Source organism: Camelus dromedarius, chromosome 29 (assembly GCF_036321535.1).
Source record: "Camelus dromedarius isolate mCamDro1 chromosome 29, mCamDro1.pat, whole genome shotgun sequence".
Classification (NCBI taxonomy): Eukaryota; Metazoa; Chordata; class Mammalia; order Artiodactyla; family Camelidae; genus Camelus; species Camelus dromedarius.
Window position 1 is genome coordinate 17,813,927 of NC_087464.1, and position 21,499 is coordinate 17,835,425.

General features: G+C 43.2%; 1 protein-coding gene across 3 annotated transcripts in view; it reads right to left on the reverse strand.

The window, feature by feature from the left end:
- Window positions 1–21,499, reverse strand: part of HOMER2 (homer scaffold protein 2) — a 112,956-nt gene that overhangs the window by 8,503 nt on the left and 82,954 nt on the right. For all 3 annotated transcript variants that reach the window (XM_031440653.2, XM_064480636.1, XM_064480637.1), the window contains 4 exons: window positions 17,538–17,669; window positions 7,471–7,563; window positions 3,953–4,059; window positions 1,206–1,362 (listed from right to left, as the gene is read on the reverse strand). In XM_031440653.2, the coding sequence (XP_031296513.1) occupies window positions 1,206–1,362; window positions 3,953–4,059; window positions 7,471–7,563; window positions 17,538–17,669 (489 nt within the window). The remainder of the gene's footprint in view (window positions 1–1,205; window positions 1,363–3,952; window positions 4,060–7,470; window positions 7,564–17,537; window positions 17,670–21,499) is intronic.

The following is a 21,499-nucleotide window of genomic DNA, read 5'->3' on the forward strand; positions in this document are numbered from 1 at the left end:
GAGCTGCTGGAGATCCCACCACCTCCTACCTCCCGCCCTGGAAATCAAGTTCCCAGTGCTTCCTGTCCAAAGAGCCTGCCACTTCTCTCAGGGAGCAAGTTCTAGGAGATGCACTTCCTTGGCTCCCCCCAACTGCTCTTTGGTTCTTATATTCAAGACACAAAGCAAGAAACTCAGCTCTCTGGTTGGAGAAAGAAAGGGCGATCGATCCCCCTGGCAGGCAGATCAGCCAGGTACTGGATGGAAAATGTGGAGTCAGCACTTTCTGAAAAAATGACACGAGACAGTTTTATGTGCCACCCGCGTGGAAGTAAGACATGAAGCAGGGGAGTGGTTTCCAGTGGCTCCACCCAGGACAGGTGGGCAGGTTATAGCCGGGAGGCAAGGTGAGCGAGCACCAATCTCAACGTGACACATTCCCTAAAATCCTGCACTTACAAAGCAGACTGTGCTCACCGACTGTGGGATAAATGTGCTGACCATCGAAACAGCACAGCAACTCCAGGACCTCAACTGGGGATACTCTGGCCACCCCAAAAGCTACCTCATCAACTCAGCCCAAATGCAGAGAGTGAGTGACTAATGACAGGGAAGGGTACATGCGAATGCTGAAAAAACTGGAATGCTTGGGCATCAAGGTCCCAGGGTAGAGGGCAGGACAGTGATCAGCATCCACCCACCTCCCATGTGAAGGGCCGTATTCCTTTCCTCATTTTCAAACTCACAGTTTGTTTTTTTTTTTTTTTTAAGACAGAACAATTTGCATGGAAGCAGGGTTTCTGAGCTCCCATTTCCTGAATCTGTTTTCCCCACTCCCCCTCTGGGTCCCTTTTCTCCACCAAAGATCAATGAACCACAGAAAATGCCAAGGGAGGCCGCCCACAAAAGGCCAGCCCACAGAGAGCATCAGAGGGTGCTCCTGGCGAGAGACAAAGCCGGAACCTCCCATTGATTTGTCTTCTCCTCTGCAATAGGAATTATAAAACTTGGTTCAATAAAAGTCATAAATCAGCTCTTTACATGGCTCTATTCCCACCAAGGAAGGTGGGGAGATGGAGGGGGCGCCCAGGGAGAGGCAGCGAGTCTCCCTCCTGCCCGTGGGATGAGGGCCACGTGGGAGGCGGGGGTGGGAATGGAGAGGAAGTGGCGGCCCGGGTCCTCCCTCCTGTGGCTGCCGTCCCCTCGACACCCCTGCCCGCGCTCACCTTGTTTCGGAGCCGGTCGTTCTCGTCCCGGCAGATGGAGAATTGCCTCTTCCACTGCTCCACGCTGGCCGCCGACTCCTGCAGCGCTGCGGTCAGCCGGGCATTGCTCTCCCGCAGGGTCTGCAGCTCGATCTCCCATTTCTTCACATTGGCAGCACTGCGGGGCAGGGGACAGCGGCGGCCGGGATGGTGGACACTGTCCACCCCGCTGCCCAGGGGAGGGGGACCCAGCCACCCCCTCAGTACGTCCCTGGTGGCCGCACCCTCTCCCACTGGCGAGCTGGCAATGAGGACCACGTGCCAAGAGGGCCTGGCGCCTCTCCTGAGTGGGAACATGTTGCCTTGCTGGGCTATTTTCTCAAGGCGTCGCTTTAGAAGGGAACAGAATTCTCAGAGAAGGAAGAGATGGAAGGAACTAAGAAGGAAGCCACAGACTGTGGTGGAGACCTCCCTTCCTGCTTCCTACTGACCCCTGGCTGTGGGCGGTTCTCCCATGTCCCATGTCGGGTTCCTTGCTGAAAGGAGCCTTGGGGATGGAGGTTCCAAGGTGCTGGGGTGGACCACGGGCCCACTGAGATTCTCACAGAAGCCACAGATCCTTTCAACAAGCCCCAGCACCTCCCCCTGGAGCCCAATGACCCAGGTTTAAACAAGCAGACAGCCTGGCTCCAGGTGATAACCGCCCCACTGTGACTTGCGCCTCCCCAGCCTTTCAGGGAAGCCAGATTTGACAGCCAGGGACGCAAGGACACAGGAGATGGTGGCTGGGAATCCTGAACTGGGTTTCTGACCACAGTGTGTATGAGGGAGCCCCAGCTGGCCCCATGTCACCTCAGGGGTGAGCCACCACCACAGGTCTGAGGGACGCCTCCACGTCACCACAAAACCCCATGATAATATTTGATCCTCTGTGATCAAAGCGAAGTTTCAAAAAACAAACTGGAATCATCAGGTTCCCCTCAGCTGCTGTTCCATTTCAACATTCCTTCTGTTTCCTTGCTTTGGAGCCCACATATCTGTGGTGCTGGGACCTGAGGTGACAGGGCAGAGCTGCAGGTGACAAGCCCATCACAAAGTTTCTGGCTTCTAATCAATGCTGCCTGGCTCAGGAGAGCTCTCTAAGGACTTCTTCTTCTTTTTAAAAATTTTTAAAGTAAATACAACTGCATATGAATGATCTGTGTTATCTTTCATACACCTCAAGGTCCTAGGAATGTGACTGGAAAATACTTTTGGTTTCAAACACCACAGACTGAAAACATGGTAAAATATTATTATCTGGTTAATCTCATGAAATTAATTTTCATTAATTTGATGACTGGGAAGTTGAGCTGGTTTAGGGAAACGGCTTCACACCCACTCCTGTTAATTCACTTGTCTATTAAACTAGGATTTTAAAACATTTATTTTTAGGGGTGAAAGGTTTTCATCCAGGCAACCCACTGGGACTTAAACAACCTAAAATAGTCCTCAAAATCGCCTGATGAGTAAGAAAAGAGACTGGTCACAGTTTTGTCCTTTGAAGCACCTGACAAAACCCACAGACCAAAGAAGGTGGCTGGATCTAAGGGTCCCGTGTTCTTTCTGGAATTCCTAGTTCAGATCACAGGAGTTAAGCTCCAAGCACTGATCAGGCTTGCTGGGTTGCCGAGGTGGGTGCCAACCGTTTGGTGTCTCCAGCTGTGCAGTGTGACTGGCTGCCTCTGGGAAGGTTCCTAAAGAGACTGCAACTGCAGCCTTGAGTAAAGGCAGGCAGTGTGGGGTGGTGGAAAATTTACCTGCTGTGTGACCTTGGGCAGGGCCTCACTTTACCACCTGGGACTCGGTTTCCTTATCTGTAAATGGGGGAATTAATATGACAGAGCTCTTAAATGGGGCCACTCTGAGGAAAGCAGCTTCTCAGCCACAGAGAGACTAGGGGAAGCCGGCCATGTTCCCTGCCAGGTGAGCAGAATTTCCCCAAAGGACAGCAGCTCTGAGGGCGCCATGAGGTCCAGTCCAATCTTTGGGAGATGGGCCACATTCTCAAGATCCAAAAACCAAGCACAGCCTGGATAGTCATTAAAAATTAAAATCTTCTTGATGTCATTATGGCAACTGTGTTACATTTATAGACCAATTCAAGGGAAGTTGATACTTTTTAAAATATCAAGGGTTCCTATCACATCCCAATAAACTTTATTTGTTAAATTATTCATTTATGGCCCTCAAAAATCACTTGAGCTTTCTTTATACACTTCTTGTTTATTCCTATGTATTTTATGGTTCTACTTCATACTGTAAAGGAAATCTCTCCTTTAAATATGTATTCTATGTGATATCTGTTTGTACATAGAAAAGCTATTGATTTTTGTGAGATTTTTATATTATTTTTTAATAGTTTCTTAGGTGTCTATATGTTTTTCTTGGATATTCAAGAAAATATTCAAGAAATTCAAGAAAACTCAATCTTGTATACGAATAAATGATAAATTTGGCTTCTCAGAAAACAAAACACAAGCACAGGGACACACCTCTCTTTCACACACACACACACACACACACACACACACACTCACAAACACTGATGCTGATGTGGACAGAGCTCAGACATGAAGGCAGCAAGTCTTCCTTTGGCCAGGAGACAAGACTGGGTGCTCCGAGCAGGACCCAGTCTCCTCTCTCAGTTTCCTGAAAACTTGCCCAGCAGGCAAGGCTGCAGGGAAGCACTAAAACTGATGGCATCATCGGGATTCTAACACCCTCACCTCTGTGTCAGAGCGATCTTCAGCTTGTCGTTCTCGGACTTGAGATGTGTGTCGGCAGGACCCGCACAGGAAGCCTTTTCATCATCCGTCCCGTTGACACTGGACGCCTGAGTAGAAGATGGGGTTTCACACCCAGATTCCTGGCCAAAGTGATTACCTTCACACGTTATTGCTTGTCGCCACAGCAAATCAGGCACAATGAAGAACTGTGTGTTTACGAGTGTGGGAGGACCAGCGCATCCAACCAGAACACAGCAAAGACTAACAAGTCCAAAGACCAATAACCATATCTCCGGAGAGTCCATGAGGAGTTCAGAAAGTCTGAGCATTTTACTCACAAGGCAGCACCTGGGGCTGTTAATCAGAGCCTTTTCACTCAAACTTTACAGATAAACCAAATACACGAGGATCCTTGGTCTCAAACAACACAGGACAGAAGCCATAGGTTAAAAGGGGAGGAGGGCTGTATAATAAGAAATAGTGAATGAGGACAGAGAAAATGTATAAGAAGCTGAGACAACTTAAAATTCCTGGGGCCACAGAGAGATCAACACAATCATTAAAAAGAAAAAAGGAATCAGATATGAATGTCTGCTGTCTCCATTACCATTAGAATTGTTATGAATACTCTGAAACGTCTTCTGTAATTTCACATGGAGGTGAAATCTCATCTGGTCTGGGATAAAATCTTAGAAAGATCTTACTTAGCCTCCAATAAGCAGAAAGGCAAGGAAAGGAATCATGAAGTGAGTGATGTATGACTAAATTTCTACACTGCAAAAAAAATGCCATAAACTATATTAGAATGTAAACAACATGGGGAAAATATTTGCAGCAGGCACTAAAAATAAAATGCTAGTATCTTTCCTATATTAAAAAAAAACTCTTACAGTCCCCATGTTTTAGAACTACACATTGAAATATTTATGGATGAAATGATAAGATATCTAGGATTTGCTTTAAAATAAAGGGGAGGGACAGGGGGACAGAGATAAACAATTGGCAAATTCCTACTTGTTAAAGCTTACCTATGGGTCCACAGGGATTCATTTATACAATTCTGCCGAGTTTTGTATATGTTCAAAACTATCCTCATTAAAAAATAAAGTTCTTGGAAATCAACACCAAAAAGGGGAAAGAATATGCAATTGACATTTACAGAAGAAGAAATGCATAAAATCCGTAAACAAGAAAATTTAATCTCACTGGTAAAAGAAATACAATATGAAAAAAGCCAATAAAATACATTTTTCTTCTGTCAAATTCAACAAAGCTTTGTTGGTAATGGTGTGGGAGGAAAAATCGCTCTCATTTCACTGCTTGTGGGAGCCGGAATTGTACATTTCTGTAGGGATGTTTGCAGTATGCATCAAAAGCTTTTAAAACGTCCCTACCTTTAACCCAATAGTTCCATTTCAAGAATTTATCCTGCAGAAACCATCACATGCACAAAAGGTGTGCAAAAATGTTTATCACAGTGTTATCTGTGATGTCATTAATGAAAAATGAGGACCAACACAGATGTCCCAAATTATAGGAGTTTAATGGAATAAGTTGTGATACAAACACTGGAACACTATCTAGCCATTAAGATAGTTTTGAAAAAGGATATTTGAAAACACGAGGAAATAATCACAACACATATAAGCTTAAAAAAAAAGTTAAAAAGAATAACATAAAAATATACTGGAAAACTACATTTATAAGGAAGAAACATACCAAAATATTAACAAAATATCTTTGGTAAGAAAATAGGTGATTCTTATTCCCTCCTTTATAGATGGCATATTTTTTATTTCTGCAATAAATTTGTATTGCTTTTATAGTTGGAAAAAACCCACATTAAATGTTTTTGTAATCAGATTGTTTAAAATCTTTAAGTATTTGGAAAGCTCGGTCAAAATATTCATTCTCTAAGAGATTCAAAAAGCCAAGCAACTGTACGATTTCTAATAAAAGAAAAAAATGTACAATGATCTCTATATTTGGGGAAACATCAGGGAGGATAAATAAGAACTAAAAGCTGAGAGACAAAAAGCCAGTTATATGTAATTAATATACATATATGTAAAATATCAACTTCTGGGTATACACGATTTTTTAAAGTTTAAAATACTTTTGGGGAGGAAATAAATATTAAAACAAAAACCTTAAATAAAGAAATTGAGATATTAAAGATATCACTATAATATGTGGTATTCAGAAAAAGATGGTATATTAGAAACTCCATAGACCATGGACCATTTCAAGTGCCCAATTTTATGGACCCTCAGGGATTACTCAGTACAATAATTAGTGTACTAAATTAACAGTATCATTTAGATGATATTAAAGATTATTTATAAAGATTCAGGAAAGTTCCTGTCCACCTGAAGTCTAATAAAATTCATTTCCATAAATCCATAGGGACATCTTTCATATGATTCAGCTTCAGCTACTGCTGACCGTCAAGTCTAGCGTGTTGACCTTGACCACTCAGGATACCCATGCCTCCTGGGTCTCTTCCCACCCAGCTGCCCAACATCCATCCCTTCCTGGCCTCCCATTCTCCACCCAACGCCTCCTCGTTCATCTTCCGGATCTCAGCTGCTCCCTGACTTTTTCACCACCTTCACACAACCCTCATACCAAGTCTTCATCAGTATCCATAAAATGTCTCCAATGTCTTCCAAATATCCCATAATAAATAATTAACTAAAACACTAACAAATAATAAATGATCCACCAATGAAGAATTCCAGGCCTTTCACAGTACCTCCAAGGACATCTCTGTTCCTCCCATAGCACACCTCATGCCCAGCCAGGAAGATTCCTACTATCACGTCATGTTTATTCCTGACCCTAGATCCCTGCTCCTCATGTCTCCCTCTTCCTGTCTCTCTACATATAACTCTGTCACTAGGTCAAGGCTTCTGCCTACCACTGCATGCACCAATCAAGACATCAGGAATGCAGGTATTTTTATTTCAGTTTAAAATAAGTCCCTCCTAGTCAATTATCACACTTTTAAGTAGTTGGATTACTCAGTTCCTGGCAAAGCTACATTTCCTTTGGCTAAACCAGAGCTGTTGGAATACCACCTCCCACCTGATTTTTGTTAAAATAAGGAGACAGATGAGGACACTCTGGCATTGATCAAGTTTTCTCTGTCATGGGCAAGGGTACCTGCATTTGTCCACAAGCATCCTTCATGCAGACCTCACCACTCAGTACAGAAAGAAAACATACTGCCTTGGCATTTGTATTTAAACAGTGACCAGAGAACGTCTCAGACCAGGGACATGTATTAACTCTAATCTCATCAAATGTTTTCCATCCAAAATACATCACCACATCCTGAAAAATTCAAGAGTCTCATAAAAACATGTCACGTCCATCTCACTGTGAGCAGGCTAATAGCTTAAAAAGCCTACAAAATGCCCTACTGCAAAAATTTCCTGTTTCTTGTCAAAAGTGACAAGGAACAAAGAGACTCAATTGCTGATCACACTCATTTTTTTTATGGACAAATGACTTACTTGGGAATGATTACTCGAGGTCTCAATTTTCTCCTGGGACTTGTCTCTGGCTAATCTGGCAGCTTCTTTTACCTCCTGGAATTTCTCTGCAAACTGAACATGAAGAAGATTTATCAAGATTTTCCTTAACCTCATACACAGCTGATATGCAGAACCCATCTTTATTACTTTGCATGCATTTTAAGCCAATAAGTTCTGTATAAATTCAGAGGAAGAATTTTGAGATTAAAAAGAAATGAACATAAGGAATGCTTTTTCAAAAAAAAAAAAATCCTATTGGCCAAGGTCAGATCTGAGTGAATTTCTAAGCTACTGAAGCTATTTTAATGACAAAATGTTAAAAACACACGCCTCTGGTAAACAGGACCTAATACAAATGCAACACAAGGAATTTAGCTGTAGCACACAAGGAATCCACGAAAAACTTCATAATCCCTATCAAAAGATCCAAGAATGCTTACAAGTCAGTGTCATGAAATACAAAAACATCCAACAAGCTGGGGAGAAAAAACTGTCCTAGATTTTAAAAGACTGAGACATAAAATAGCAAAATGTAACGTGTAGCCTAGGACTGAATCCTGTTTTGAAAAGACCAACTATGAAAGACTTTAGGGCAACAACGAGGGTCATGTGAACACAGACTGGGTAAAATGACATCAAGTACTTACTATTCATTTTGTTAGAAGTGCTGACAATATTGTGGTTATATTGGAGAATGTCATTATTTGGGCATAAATACCGAAGTATTTAGACGTGAAATGTTTTGATGTTCACAATTTACTTTAAGGCACTTCAACAATAATAAAACCGATGAATAAATGCCGCAAAGTGTTCGCTATTAAATCTACGTGATGTGTGCATGGGTATTTGTTATACTGTTGCTCTCTCTGCTTTAAAAAATGTTTTAATATTTTCTTAATTAAAAAATTCTTAAAATCCCAGGGTAATCATATCAATCACTTGCTTTATAGTCACTGACAAGGCAGCTGATTTTAATTAGCAAATACATCGTTTGAACAGAGAACATTCTGTGGTAGCTGACATCACACGGCAAGAGAAAGCCAAACATGGTTGCTGAGAAACAAGGAAAGCTAGCAAGTGGCAAGGCTACTGACAATTCTGTGGCTTTTGCTGAGAAGTCAATTTCTGAGCCTAGGCCACCCTCTGAGAGGTTCCAAAGCCAACAGGAGTCATCTGCTTTGGGAAACCCTGCAGGGTGACAGCTGCTGGTGAACCAAGCACTCCAGCAGAAGCAGCAAAGGTCAGCCTTGCAGTGCTCTGGCTGGTGTTGCTCCTGCAGGCCTGTAAATAAAGCCACAGCTACAGGGTTTCGTTTAACCAAACCAGAGCTGTCAGAGAAAAATCACATTACCTGTTGTCTAAAAGGTGTGAGGTCCAGCAGGGATGGACAAAGCATCCCCTTTCCTTTGCAGGGGCCCCGTGAATAAAAACAAGATGTCATGAACTCCTTGATGGCAGGGTCTGTGCTTTTCCTCTCTGCACCCTCCTCCTGACACCCAGCAGAAAGCAGGCACAAATAAGTTTGTCCCATGAATGAATGAGCTCTGGGTACCAGATTTGCACACCTCCACCCATTTGAAAAAAAAAAAATCACGTCAAAGTACAGGCCGAACTTAAGTACCTAGGAAGGACTGTTGGTAAGTACCTGGGAACATTCTGCCTCATCATTCTGCTTCCTAAGCACCCCTGATTGGATAAACTTAGGAGCGAGGTAGAGCATCACTTGAAATATGAACACTACCCCAGAAGAGATTCTATGCAGGCACCATAAAGGCCTATTGACCTTATTAAGACATTTGCTGTACACCTTAAACGAACACAATGCTGTAAATTAACTATACTTCAATTAAAAAACAAACAAAACAAGACATTAAAAGATGCAACTCTTAAAAGGTATTATCTTAAACAGCTTTGTGCCCGGTATCAATTAAAAGTCAAATCTCATTTGAAGAAAACAATAGTACATGAGGTTTTCAACAGACACCTCTGCTAAGGAAGTCTGCCGCTGCTGTGCTCAGGAAGGGAGGGGCCAGCTCCTTCCCCACAGGCATCCCAATCTTTACCAGGCTTCCAAACCAAATGCACTGTTTTTTTTTTACAGATCCTTCTTGCCCCTGTCAGGGTTTCTTTCTCCCATGGGTCCTACTCAAAGTTGCTTATAAACTAGATTGGAAACATCATGGGCCAGGGTCATGCTTACTCAGTCAACAAACATGGTCTGAGCCCCACTCACTCCTTCAGCGAACAAGCACTTTTTCACCGTGAACTGGGCTGTGCACCGAGCCAGGGGCTGGGGCATGTGCACTGTGCAAGTATCAGACAGAGGCCCAGAGCCGGGTAGCAGGAGACAGGGGCCAACACGTCACTAAGCAAAGCCCTGCCAGGATTTGACAGAACAAGTCACTCCTGGACAGAGCTTGGGGCCTCCATTCTGTCTTTCTCCTCCTACCTGACCCTAAATGTCCCCAAATGGGGAAAACCTTAGCTCAACTCTTGGAGACTCTTAGCCCAGAGCACAAACCTTCAGTTCCAATGGGCCCTTCTCTCTTTGTCCCCTGACACCCCTCATGGTGGCTCCTTGAGGCATCCGCCAGGTTTGCCTTGAGTGCGGGGAAACTTACCACCCTCTTCCCCTAGACCCTCAGCACAGCCACATCTACATGTTAAGGAGTGTGATGGCTTCTTAATACACATTCTCTCGTTTGCTCTTCACCACTCTCTGCAAGACAGGAACTCTTATTTATAGTTTCCAGATAAGAAAATGGAGTCTTAGGTTAAAATTTGCCCACGGTCACATGATTAGTAAATCGTAAACTGGAACTTGGGCCAAGTTCTGATTTCCACATGATCATCTACCCAACCAATTACTTTTTTAAAATTTTATTATTTTTTAACGTTTATTTTATTTTCGGAGGGGGTAGGTAATTAGGCTCATTTATTTAATTACTAATTTTTTAATGGAGAGATGGGGATTAAACCCAGGACCTCATGCATGCTAAGCATGCGCTCTACCACTTGAGCTATACCCTCCTCCCCATCCAATTACTTCCTTATGCCAACAGGAATGCCAAGGGTCTTGCCCAGAGCAGTTGCTAAATATTTACTGACTGGATTTTCCATTTGCAAAGAGAAGTCCTTACCTTAAAATGTAAAATAGAACTGTGCTCACTTCCTCTTTAAAAGAAAATTATTTATAAAAGCTCTAACTTCAAAACAGGCCATAGGAACCTTTAAGGCAAAGATAAGGAATGAGGAACAGAATATCAGATGTGGAGAGAGGGGTCTGGGTGACAGGCTCTGATTTTACAGCTCTCCTCAGCTTCGTCATTTAACTGTCCTTCTCAGTTACAAAAGAGAGACAATGCACAGCTGTCACACATATGTCAAGACTCACATCCTTCCAGGACTTCAAGGTGACAGTGCTATTACACAGGCATACCTCATTTTATCATGTTTCACAGATGCTGTGTTTTTGACAAATTGGAGGCTGGCTGCAACCCTGCATTGAGCAAGTCTGTTGGTGCCACTTTTCCAAAAGCATTTGCTCACTTCATGTCTCTGTGTCACATTTTGGTAATTCTCGCCATATTTCAAACTTTTCCATTATTATTATATTTGATATGGCGATCAGTGGTCTTTGATGCCACTTTTACAACTCGCTGAAGGCTCAGATGATGGTGAGCAATTCTTAACCATGAAGTATTTTTTAATTAAGGTATATACATTGCTTTTTCTAGATACAATGCTACTATTGCACACTTAGTAGACTACAGTAGAGGGTAAACATAACTTTTATGTGCACCAGGAAGCCAAAAAGTTTGTGTGACTTGCTTTACTACAATATGTGCTTTATTGTGGTGGTCTGGAACCAAATCCATAATATCTCCAAGGTATGCATGTGAACAATCACAGCTTTGAACACCTCAAAAAAGGGGAAAAAGGGACATGTATTCTTGACTCCTAGGGATGAGATAAGACAAGTGGTTTAGAAAGTACAGAGTCTCGCTATTCACTCACAGCTACCCTAGGTGCTGTTACTACTGTCAGGACACAAATATGGGGCACAGATGGATTTTGTAACTGGCCGAGGTCACACTGGGACTGACCACAGGCCATCTGATGCCAGTGCTGGACACTACCGTGCCCTACGATTTACCTGCTTAACTGCTGCCTTAGCTAAGGTGCCCAACTCTGATAAGGATCAGCCTTTCAAATGAAGGCAAATGAATTGCTCTGAACCTTGGTTTGTTCAGCTATAAAATGTGGGTAATAATACAACCTCCAAGAGTCACTGGAGGATGAGAGATGGGGCTTTGCTGGGTGTACAACAGGGATTCAACCAAGAGCTGGATTTGGCTTGTTTCTCAAGTAAGATGTCAGCGAAGTCTTAAAACCATGGACTTTAGTAAAAGAGCGCCACAAAAGGGTGAATTCACTCTTCAAAAAAAAAAAAAAAATGAGCTAGTTACCTCTATGTGCTAGGGATTGTGCTGGGTACACTGAAATACCAAAGAAAGACTTGGTTCCTGTCCTCAGAGGAATTCTGAGTCTGTAAAGGATTTTGTTTTACATTCAAGTGGGTGAAAATCAAAAAAAACTTTTTCCAAAAATAAGCCTAAAATGTAATGAAGTAGTGGGGAGGGCATAGCTCAGTGGTAGAGTGCATGCTTAGCATGCATGAATTCCTGGGTTCAATCCCCAATACCTCTATTAAAAAACAAATTAATAGAAATAAATAAACTTAATTACCTCCCCCCCAAAAACAATAAATACATTAAAAAATTTTTTTAATGCAATGAAATAGGATAAACCCTGTCAGATAAATTTTAAGTAAATAAATAATCATTTAAAAAGAGGTAGTATTCACACTACTATATACAAAATAGATAAACAATAAGGACCTACTGTATAGTCCAGGGAGCTATATTCAGTATCTTGAAATAACCTATAACGGAAAAGAAACTGAAAAAGAATATATATATAATATATATAAAACTGAACTCCTATGCTATATACCTGAAATACTGTAAATCAACTATACTTCAATTTTTTAAAATAAATTTTAAAAAGAGGTAGTATCAGTTAGTGCATGATGGAAACAGGCCCTAACATTTACATACAAATTCGCTATGACACAGGAGGAATCATAAATTAATAGCAAAGATTATTCAAAATATAATGATTGAGATAATTTTAGTAAACTGAGGGGAAATGAATTTAAATCCTTACCAAAACCAGTCGCATGATAAATACTGATGAGTTAAAGGGGTAAGTATTTTTTTTTAATCTGTATGCAAAAAGAATTGAACATTCATCAGTTCTGCTTGAGGGGTGAGAGGGTAATTTTCTAAACTTGGAAGAAATAAAAGAAAATCACATAAGTGACAGATTTGACTGCCTAACAATTTAAAGCTTTTGAATATAAAAAGAAAAAAAAAAACTAAATCAGAAGGGAAACAACAGCCTGGGGGAAGTATCTACAGCTAGGCTAGTACAACAGAAAAGGGCCATTATCTTCAGTATAGAAAGAGTTTGTACAAACTAAAAAGGAACATATGAAAACGCCAATAGATACATGGCAAAATTCACAAATAAAAAATACAATAAGTAAGCAACTTATAGAAAAGACCGTTCAGGCTTGCTGGAAATGCAGATCAAAGTAATGAGGTACCATTCTTTGCCTGCTGAATTAGCAAACGCTAAATACAATTATAATCCCCCCGGTGCTGGCAAGGTATTCCTGGTAGCCTTGGGTATTGGGACAGCCCCACTGAGAAGCAATTTGGAACTACGTATCACGAGTGAAAAAAAATGTTCATACCCACTGACCTAGTGATATCACTTGTGGGAAAGCATTCTACAAAAATAATTTAGAATATGGGGGGAAGGCTTTCCATATAAAGACATTAATCGTAGCATAAGCGACAATAATGAGAAACTGGAAGCAACCCAGGGATCCCTGGGAGAAGGATGGGAGAACGTTTCCCCCCACAGCCTCCACCTGTTTGGAGAAAAGCACTGAGGTGCCAGATGACAGTTGTCTGGTGAAAAATCCCCTCTCTCCAAGTCTTAAGCTTTCTAATATTTCCCCCCTTATCATAAAAAAGCACATATGCTTGTACATTTAGTAAGTATTGTTTAGGAAAAACATTTTTTAAACCTATGGTTCTATCATCCAGAGACAGATAAGCACTAACCACATAAACTTTTGATTTTTTTTCTATCTGCATATATGCATCCACTACACGTTTCTTTTTAAAAATAGAATGATATTGTACATCTCTTTTTATAGCTACTTTTGATATTAACAATATGACAATACTTCCAAGCAATTATATGATCTTCTATTACATCATCTGAATTGCTGCACAGTATTACACTGAAGGATACACTGTAGTTTATTTAACTAATTTCCTACTGCTAGACATTTAGGCTGGTGTCTTTGTCTTTTTGTTTATGCTGTCATAAATGATGTGGCAAGGAAAGTTCTTGTAGCTAATTCTCTGTACTCAGTTGTAATTATTTCCTCAGAATAGATTCCTATAAATAAAACCCACAGATCAAAGGATATTCAAACCACAAAGATTTCCAAATATATGCCAAATTCTCATGTCTTTACTTATTAGGATCATTTTCTGCAGTTTTAACTGTGTGGTAACAATTTTAATCAAAATCAAAATCATCCGCATCTTCATCATATCATGATAGAAAATGAATGACTATTGTTTTATTTTATTTGTGGCTTTTTGGGCCTTGGCTACTGAAGACCCTGTGACAGATACTACCTATCTGCTTATCTAAAATCCATTTCTTCTTTCCCTTAGCTTAACAAAATCTTAAATCTGCCTAGAGCAGGAAATTCCCTAGGGGGCAGAGAATGAGAACTGATCTAAGCTGATCATGGCAACCCACTTCCTTGCCCTTTTTTTCTCGGAGGGTGGGTGTGGGAGGGTGGCCTAGGGACCCAAGATTGACAATGGAACCCAAAAAGAAGTCTGCCAAGTGAATTTATAAGGACGCTATATCGAAGGTATCACTCTTCTGCCTCCTCCCTCTTGCCATGAATGCAGATGTGATGGATAGAGCTTGAGAAGCCATCTTATCACCATGAGGGAAAAGACAATCAAAGAAACATACAAAACATGCAGAGTCCTACACCCAATATCATGAAGCCACTGTACCAATGCTGGCAATAGCCAGCCACAGGACTTCTTTTTTGTACAAAAAGTATAAGTACTATGATTAGTTGTTACCTGAGGCCAAAGGCATTCTAACTAAAACACATCAAAAGAATGATTAATATTTCCCATTAAAAAAAAAATGGCCCTTAAATCAGAAAGGTAGGACACAGGGCAATGTTCTTACAACTACAGTGAGTTAATGAAGTGAACGTAAGGATTCAACTTTGCACTAGAGACGAAATAACTGAAATGGGTCGAAACCAAATGCCACATACGGGGCAGGGCCTAAATGATCCCATCCCGGATCACTCCCCTTCATGGCAGAATGTATTTCCTTCTGTCTGCGATGAAAGAGATGGAGCCAAACTTCTCAAGGTCAGATGCCAGAAACCATCTAAACTTTAACAACTGGTTCATTCTTACACTTTGTTCTCCTTTCTTTTGTCTCTTTTCCAAAGTTCCTCCTTTTGTCAGAACATGCAAGTCCCCTTTCAACACTCTTCAGTGGGCTGAGGTATTATGTCCTCTCGGATGGGTGGACAGAGCCCCAGCTTACCTCTGGGAATACACAGCTTCTGCTATTTTTGGAAAGCCTATGTAAAGAGCAGAAAGCGTCCCTGTAACACTTTCTGGATTTCTAGTGTGAAGTGGTCCTTACAATGGAAGCAGTAAAGACCAAGGTATCTATTTTCCTTCTAGGGGGTGGAAAGAGAAGTGTGTATAAAGTGTTCTTGTGTGAAAATATCTACACTGGTGTTCCTTTTTCTAGCCGACTCATAGTGTTTGATTACCAATTCCCTTTTCAGGTCTGTGGGTGGCTGCTCTGTGAACTCAGGAATATTTAGCCACAGCTGTCCCTTCAGCAACACGCCCTGGGAACCCGTTAGGCGCAAGTTCCTCTTTGCTAGCTAATTGCCACTTGTCGAGACTGCCAGCCTCACTTCAGGGTAATTTGTCCGTGTGTGGTTAATCGTTCTCTTCAAAGAGAAGGGTAGACGTTCATTTGAAACATTCTGAACAAAGGAGACATCTGAGGGCTTATTTGATAAGTCTCTGTGACAATGGCAGGTCACAGTCACAGAGCAGGACTCCAGTGCCCCAGGAGGGGACTGAGTGGCTCAGAAGACAGGGCACTCCTCCTTAATGATAGGACATTTTCCTCCATTCAGGAAAAATTAGAAGTGGCCACGCTTGGAAGCAGGTGCAGCTCAAGGTCTCCCCAGTTCTTGGAGGCACAAAGAATGGAACTTTAATAACTTGTCCCCATTTTTGCTTTGAGTTCTCCCTTCTTTCAATTCTTTACATTGAAATGTTCCCCTTTCTCCTTTCTAGCCTCCTTGAGTCCTCCAAAGATTGAAGACATTGTTCCAGGAAGCTGAGAGTGATCACCTCAAACCATCCTGGGCCCTGGGTGGGATCAGGAGCAGATGAACTGAGGCGGACCCCGCCAGGACCCCATTTCTGACAGAAGCCCCCCAATCCTGCCCTTCCCCAGCCGTCTGAGGCTTCCAGTCTTTTGGTCTGGATATGAGACACTCAGCAGGGGAGGCATTGCTCCCCCCACCCGTCTCCTCCCCACCATGTGGTCCCCACCAGGCACTTCAGACAGAGGTTCCAGTTAATTATTCTTTCCACAAACCATCATACTCGCTTCTTTGTCTCCCACACCCGCTCCCCAAGTTCTGCCAATTTAGCTCCTTAATATTTCTTAACTCTCTCCAATTCATCATCTCTGATCTGGACTAAAACAAGCTAATCTGTCTTGATGCCAGAAAAAAAATCTACCTCAAATGCAAATCTGATCATTTTCTATCTTGGCTTCAAATCCTTCATAGGCCACAGGATAAAGTCCAGAAAGTCTGGCATGACATATAAGGCCTTCCAAGGGCTGGCCTCTATCAGCCTTATCCACCCCAGAAACCTGGACACCCTGTCAACAGTGTACGGTTTGCAGCCTCCCTCTCACAGTGTCAGGATTCTGCTTATGCTCCTCTTGTTGTCTGGAGGAGGATGGAAAGGGGAAATCCTCCCCGTGGCAGAACTGGGAACATCTCCTTGTCTGGTGTCCCCATACCTTTGCCCTGTACATCTCTTCCACCTGGCTGTTCCCGAGTTAAACCTTTTTATAATAAACTGGTGATCTAGTAAGTAAGATCTGAGTTCTGTAAACAGCTCTGGAAAATTAACTGAACTTTATGAGGAGGGGCGGGGGTCACTGGAATGTCTGATCTATAGCCAGTCGGTCAGAAGCAAAGGTGACAACCCAGGCTTACAAGTGCCTTCTGAAGTGGGAGGAATCTTATAGGACTGAGCCCTTAGCCTGTGGGATCTGATGTTATCTCCAGGTAGACAGAGTCAGAACTGAATTGCACTGCAGGACACCCAGATGGGGTCTGAGAATGGCTTGGTGTTGTGGGGAGCAGCCCCCCTGGCCCCTACCTACACACATGTTGGCAACTGGGAGCAGTAACCTTTTAGAATTCATACTAAGCATCACCTTACTCCCCCTCTCTGAGGGCTCCAACCAGAGAGTCACCAACGATGGCTGTCAGGGACACCATGGGTGCAGGGAGCGGGGTAGACACGTGGGGAAGGAAGGACTGGCAAAGCTACGTCCTGAGGCTGCACGCTCAGGCACTGATGCAGCACTGCTTGCTATGTTTTCCTTCTCCAAACGTCTCCATTTTCAAAGAACCTGGCGTTTCTAAAAGGTCATCAGTTTTGGTAGCCTGGCGGTGCCAGAAGCGGAGAAATTGAAGACCAGAGAGAAATCTCTCACCAGCGGCAGCACGTGATCCCTTAGCAGACAAGCACTGAGGAAGGAGCGCATCGGACCCAGCACTCACCGGGGGAAGACCACGTTACCTTCGTCAGCTGCTGCTCTGAGGAAAACCCCAGACCAAACACCGTGTTGGCTCTGCTGTCGGCCCACTGCCCGAACTTCTGCGACGTTTTGGTGAAAGTCATGTTGGGTGTGATTGTGCTGTTTATGATCACCTGTAGCAAGACAGCCCGGAGGGCAGACATTTAAACACTGAATCAGACACCAAAGTAACTCCTTAAAAAGTCCTCTGTTGGCAAAGCTGGCACATAAAGCCTGTGTCCCCACTGTTATGTCTGCCCCCGAGCTCCTCCCCTTCCGGCTCATCCCACGCTGAGTCATACACACCATCATGATAAGGGGCAATTTCAGAGACTTAAAAACAGACAGTCAGCCTAAAATAAGGCCTCACAAGTTATCAGTGAGAGAAAGTAGAGAATAATTTCCAAAGCTGCTATTTATTTTCCCAAAGCTGTCACGCATCCAGTCGCCCTGAACGGCTGGCCATGTCACACACCTTCTGAACAACTACACTATATACCTTCTGAAGCGCCTGGAGCCCCAGAATCCAGCTCAAACCATCCAGCATCTCCATGAGCCACTGGTGCTTGCTGCTTCCCCATGGGAAAAAAAAGGTACACTCCAACTGGGATAATTTATGGAGGGTTAATTTACAAACAGACCAATTCCACGAGTGTGGGCTGGGTGTAGGGAAATTGTAAGGGACAGTGCAGGGACCTGGGGCAAGATGCTGTCACCATTCCTTGACTTTAAAGGATGAAAGGTTATGGGACGTGGAATGAGAGAGTCGTGGAGTCCAGGCTGCCTGAACAAGAGGAGTGACCTTCTGCTGAGGGGCATGCCAGCACCTGGTGAGCTCACAGGAGGGGGAGCCGGCAGAACAAATGCCCTCACCTCTGTCTCTCTGGTCTCCTGCCATTGGCTAAACCCAACCAGAGCCAGAGGCCCCATGAGCCCACGGATGTCGTCGGCAGGTCAGCCTCTCAGGGACCAGAGCAGGGTAAAGAAGAGTAGAGAACATATCTGGAGGGGTAAAAGGATGGTGTCCAGCACATGGTGCCCTCATGCCTTCAATAAACATTTACTGAATGTTTGCTACATGCCTGACATTCTGCCAACCCAAAGCTACAAAGATGAAGGAGTGAAGATTCCAGGTCTTCAAGTTGCAGTAGTCAGGAAGAGGGTAGAGACATGTAAATAAATAATCACTGCACAATTGATAAGTGCTATAAAGTATCAATAATAGGCTCCCTGGGCAGAAATCCTTGGAAGCCTCAGTGCTAAATACTAAACTACTAAAGATGAAAAAGCTCCTCATATCAGCTCACTTAAACCTCACAACAAACCCAGGACGTATGACCACCCACTTCACCTCGCAGGAGAAACTGAGCTGGCCAGTCACAGAGTCTAGACACAAAACCCAGGTTGTTGGACTCAAAACCCTGTATTCTGAATTTCTCTATGTGCTTCTCCTTCCACACGTGACGACTCCTGCTCTTCTCCCCGCTGAGAAGTGCTGCCGTCTTCACTGCACTCCGGGCTGCCTTTCCTTCCTGTGCTAGCTCTGCTCTAACACCAAGTCCATGTGAGTTAAGACACTTTATCGCATGCTTTCCAGACAACTGGATGCAGCAGTTCGTCAAAAGCTCTGCTTGCTTTCACTGGACACTATCAAGGAATGGGGGCAGAGGAGTGAAGTATGGAAAACATAGATCTAAATCAAGGGCAAGGATAAGGGAATGTTTCCTGGACTTCAAAGGCTAGCTGGGTTCTGGCTCAGCTCCAGGCAGGACCAACATCGTGGAATGAAAGCAGGCCAAGGGAAGGCACATGGCTGGGAGCTGGATCAGAGCAGATCATGGGATCCCAGAAAGTCAACCCTGATCACTTCTCCATCACCAGGCTCCTTGGACGGCAAAGCAATGACCAGACCCGTCCAGAAACTTGATTCATTCTAAATATTTCCGCTCCTTCACAACAGACCTCTGCCTCTAGGTCAGCCTCCACATCCCCTCCCTAAGGTCCCCTTGAAAGACAGAAGACAGAGGATGACAGACCTCTGAAGCTAGTCTCAAACAGAATGTCCCAGGGTCAGTCAAATTGGAATAATAATAGTGATGCTGCCCCCCGCCCCTGGTATCTCCTGAGAACTTAACAGTTCCTAAGACAGTTTTTCACAGTCTTTCATCTCATCCCCATTTTTACAGATGGGGAAACTGAGGTGCAACAAAGTCCAATGACTTGTTCAAGGTCCTAAGACTAGCAACTGGTAAAAAAGAATATAATGTATGTATACAAAGCAATGATTAACTAAATCTATATTTATGCTCCTTGGGGGCTCATTCAACTTCTTAAATCTGTGGACTCATCGATTTTGGAAAATTCATCAGTTTCTAGAAAATTCTCAACTGTCATCTCTATGCATGTTGCCCCCGCTCCATTCTCCCTCTCCTTCTGCGACTCAACTACACATACGCTAGGTCTTCTGAGTTGTGTCCAACATGGTTTTACACTCTTAACAATGTCACCCCCTGATTCTTGATTCTCTCCATTTCAACTTGATCATCATTTCTATTGATCTGTTGTCCAGTTCACTTATCTTGGCTGTTGATGTATTTGAGCAGCTGTTAAACCTATCCATTGGGTTTTAAATTTCAGACTTTGTCATTTTTCAGTTCTAGAATATCCATTTGATTCTTTTAAAAAAATTCTAAGCTTCTAGAACTATTTTCCTTCTTTTCGTCTATTTTGTCCACTTTTCCCTATATTTCCTTGAATTTATTAATCATAGTTATTTAAAAATCCTTGATGCTAACTCTAACATCTGGATTATTTTTGAATCTATTTCTGTTATCTAGTTTTGCCCTCTTGATTCTAGGCACGTGGTAATTTTTTTTTATTGTACAGTAGAAAATAGGTATAAAAGGACTATTAGGGCTCCACATAATGTAACAACCTACCAGAGAGAATCTTCCCTTTCCTCTGCTAGGCAAGCAGAGCAGACAGGGAATCCCTAGCTCCCTCAGGGACTCAGCGTCAGTTCTGGTAAGGCTCAGTCTGCCTCTGGTTCACCCCTGTGTTTAGGGCAGGCCTCCTAAAGCTTTCACCTGAGAGCCTGGCAGGTCTTTATCTCCTCTTCCCTGAAAGATGGCAGGAGATTCACTCCTGTCCGTCACAGGTTTTCAGCTTCATTCCATAGCCTTCCAAATCTATGCATCTTCAAAATGTGGCAAACCTTAAGGGAGAAGCTAGCCATGTCTTTGGGGCCACTCAGGTCTCCAATTCTGTCACTCAAGTTCCAAAATCTCTTCTGTTTCTCTGTTCCCCAGGTGTAGTCTTTCCCAGGGACCAAGCCTGGTTTTTCAGCATCTTGCTGCTCCTGAGTAGGGTATGGAGATACCCAGCGTCAATTCCCCTCTCCCTCTGGGGCTTTCCTGTCTTTACTGTTCTCGTCTCAGACCCCTTGGCAGGTGTTCGCTTTCTAAGCAATTTTACTCTGCCTTTCAGACATGTCCAGTTTAACCCTTTATACTGGCACAGACTCGGAATTCAGCAAATGTCCTGTGGGGAAAACCAGCCATGGGTTTAAAGCCCCTCAAGTGTCCACTTTGTCCCTCTAGCCCTATGCACCGCCAAATGTTTCATTAGTGTCTCTTTCTCCCAGCATCATCTCCATACCTGGCCAAGCCCCAATCTCCACCCAGACACCCAGGACTGGCAAATGCTCCCAATAGAGAAAAGAGCAGCTGACTGTCACCTCTGAGTGGTCCTCAGCTCTCTGGAATTTCAGTCCCTCTAGTCCCCAACATTTCTACAGTTCCCTGATGCCTTCAGGTTGTGTTTATCCAACTTTTTCTAGTTGCCAGCAGAAGGAACACTGGCCTGCTGGAATCTATGTATTTTACTCAGAAGCAGAAGTGTTGAATTATGGAGATGCAATTTACTATGTGTCTCAAGTGACACTTTCCTATAATGTTTATGGGAA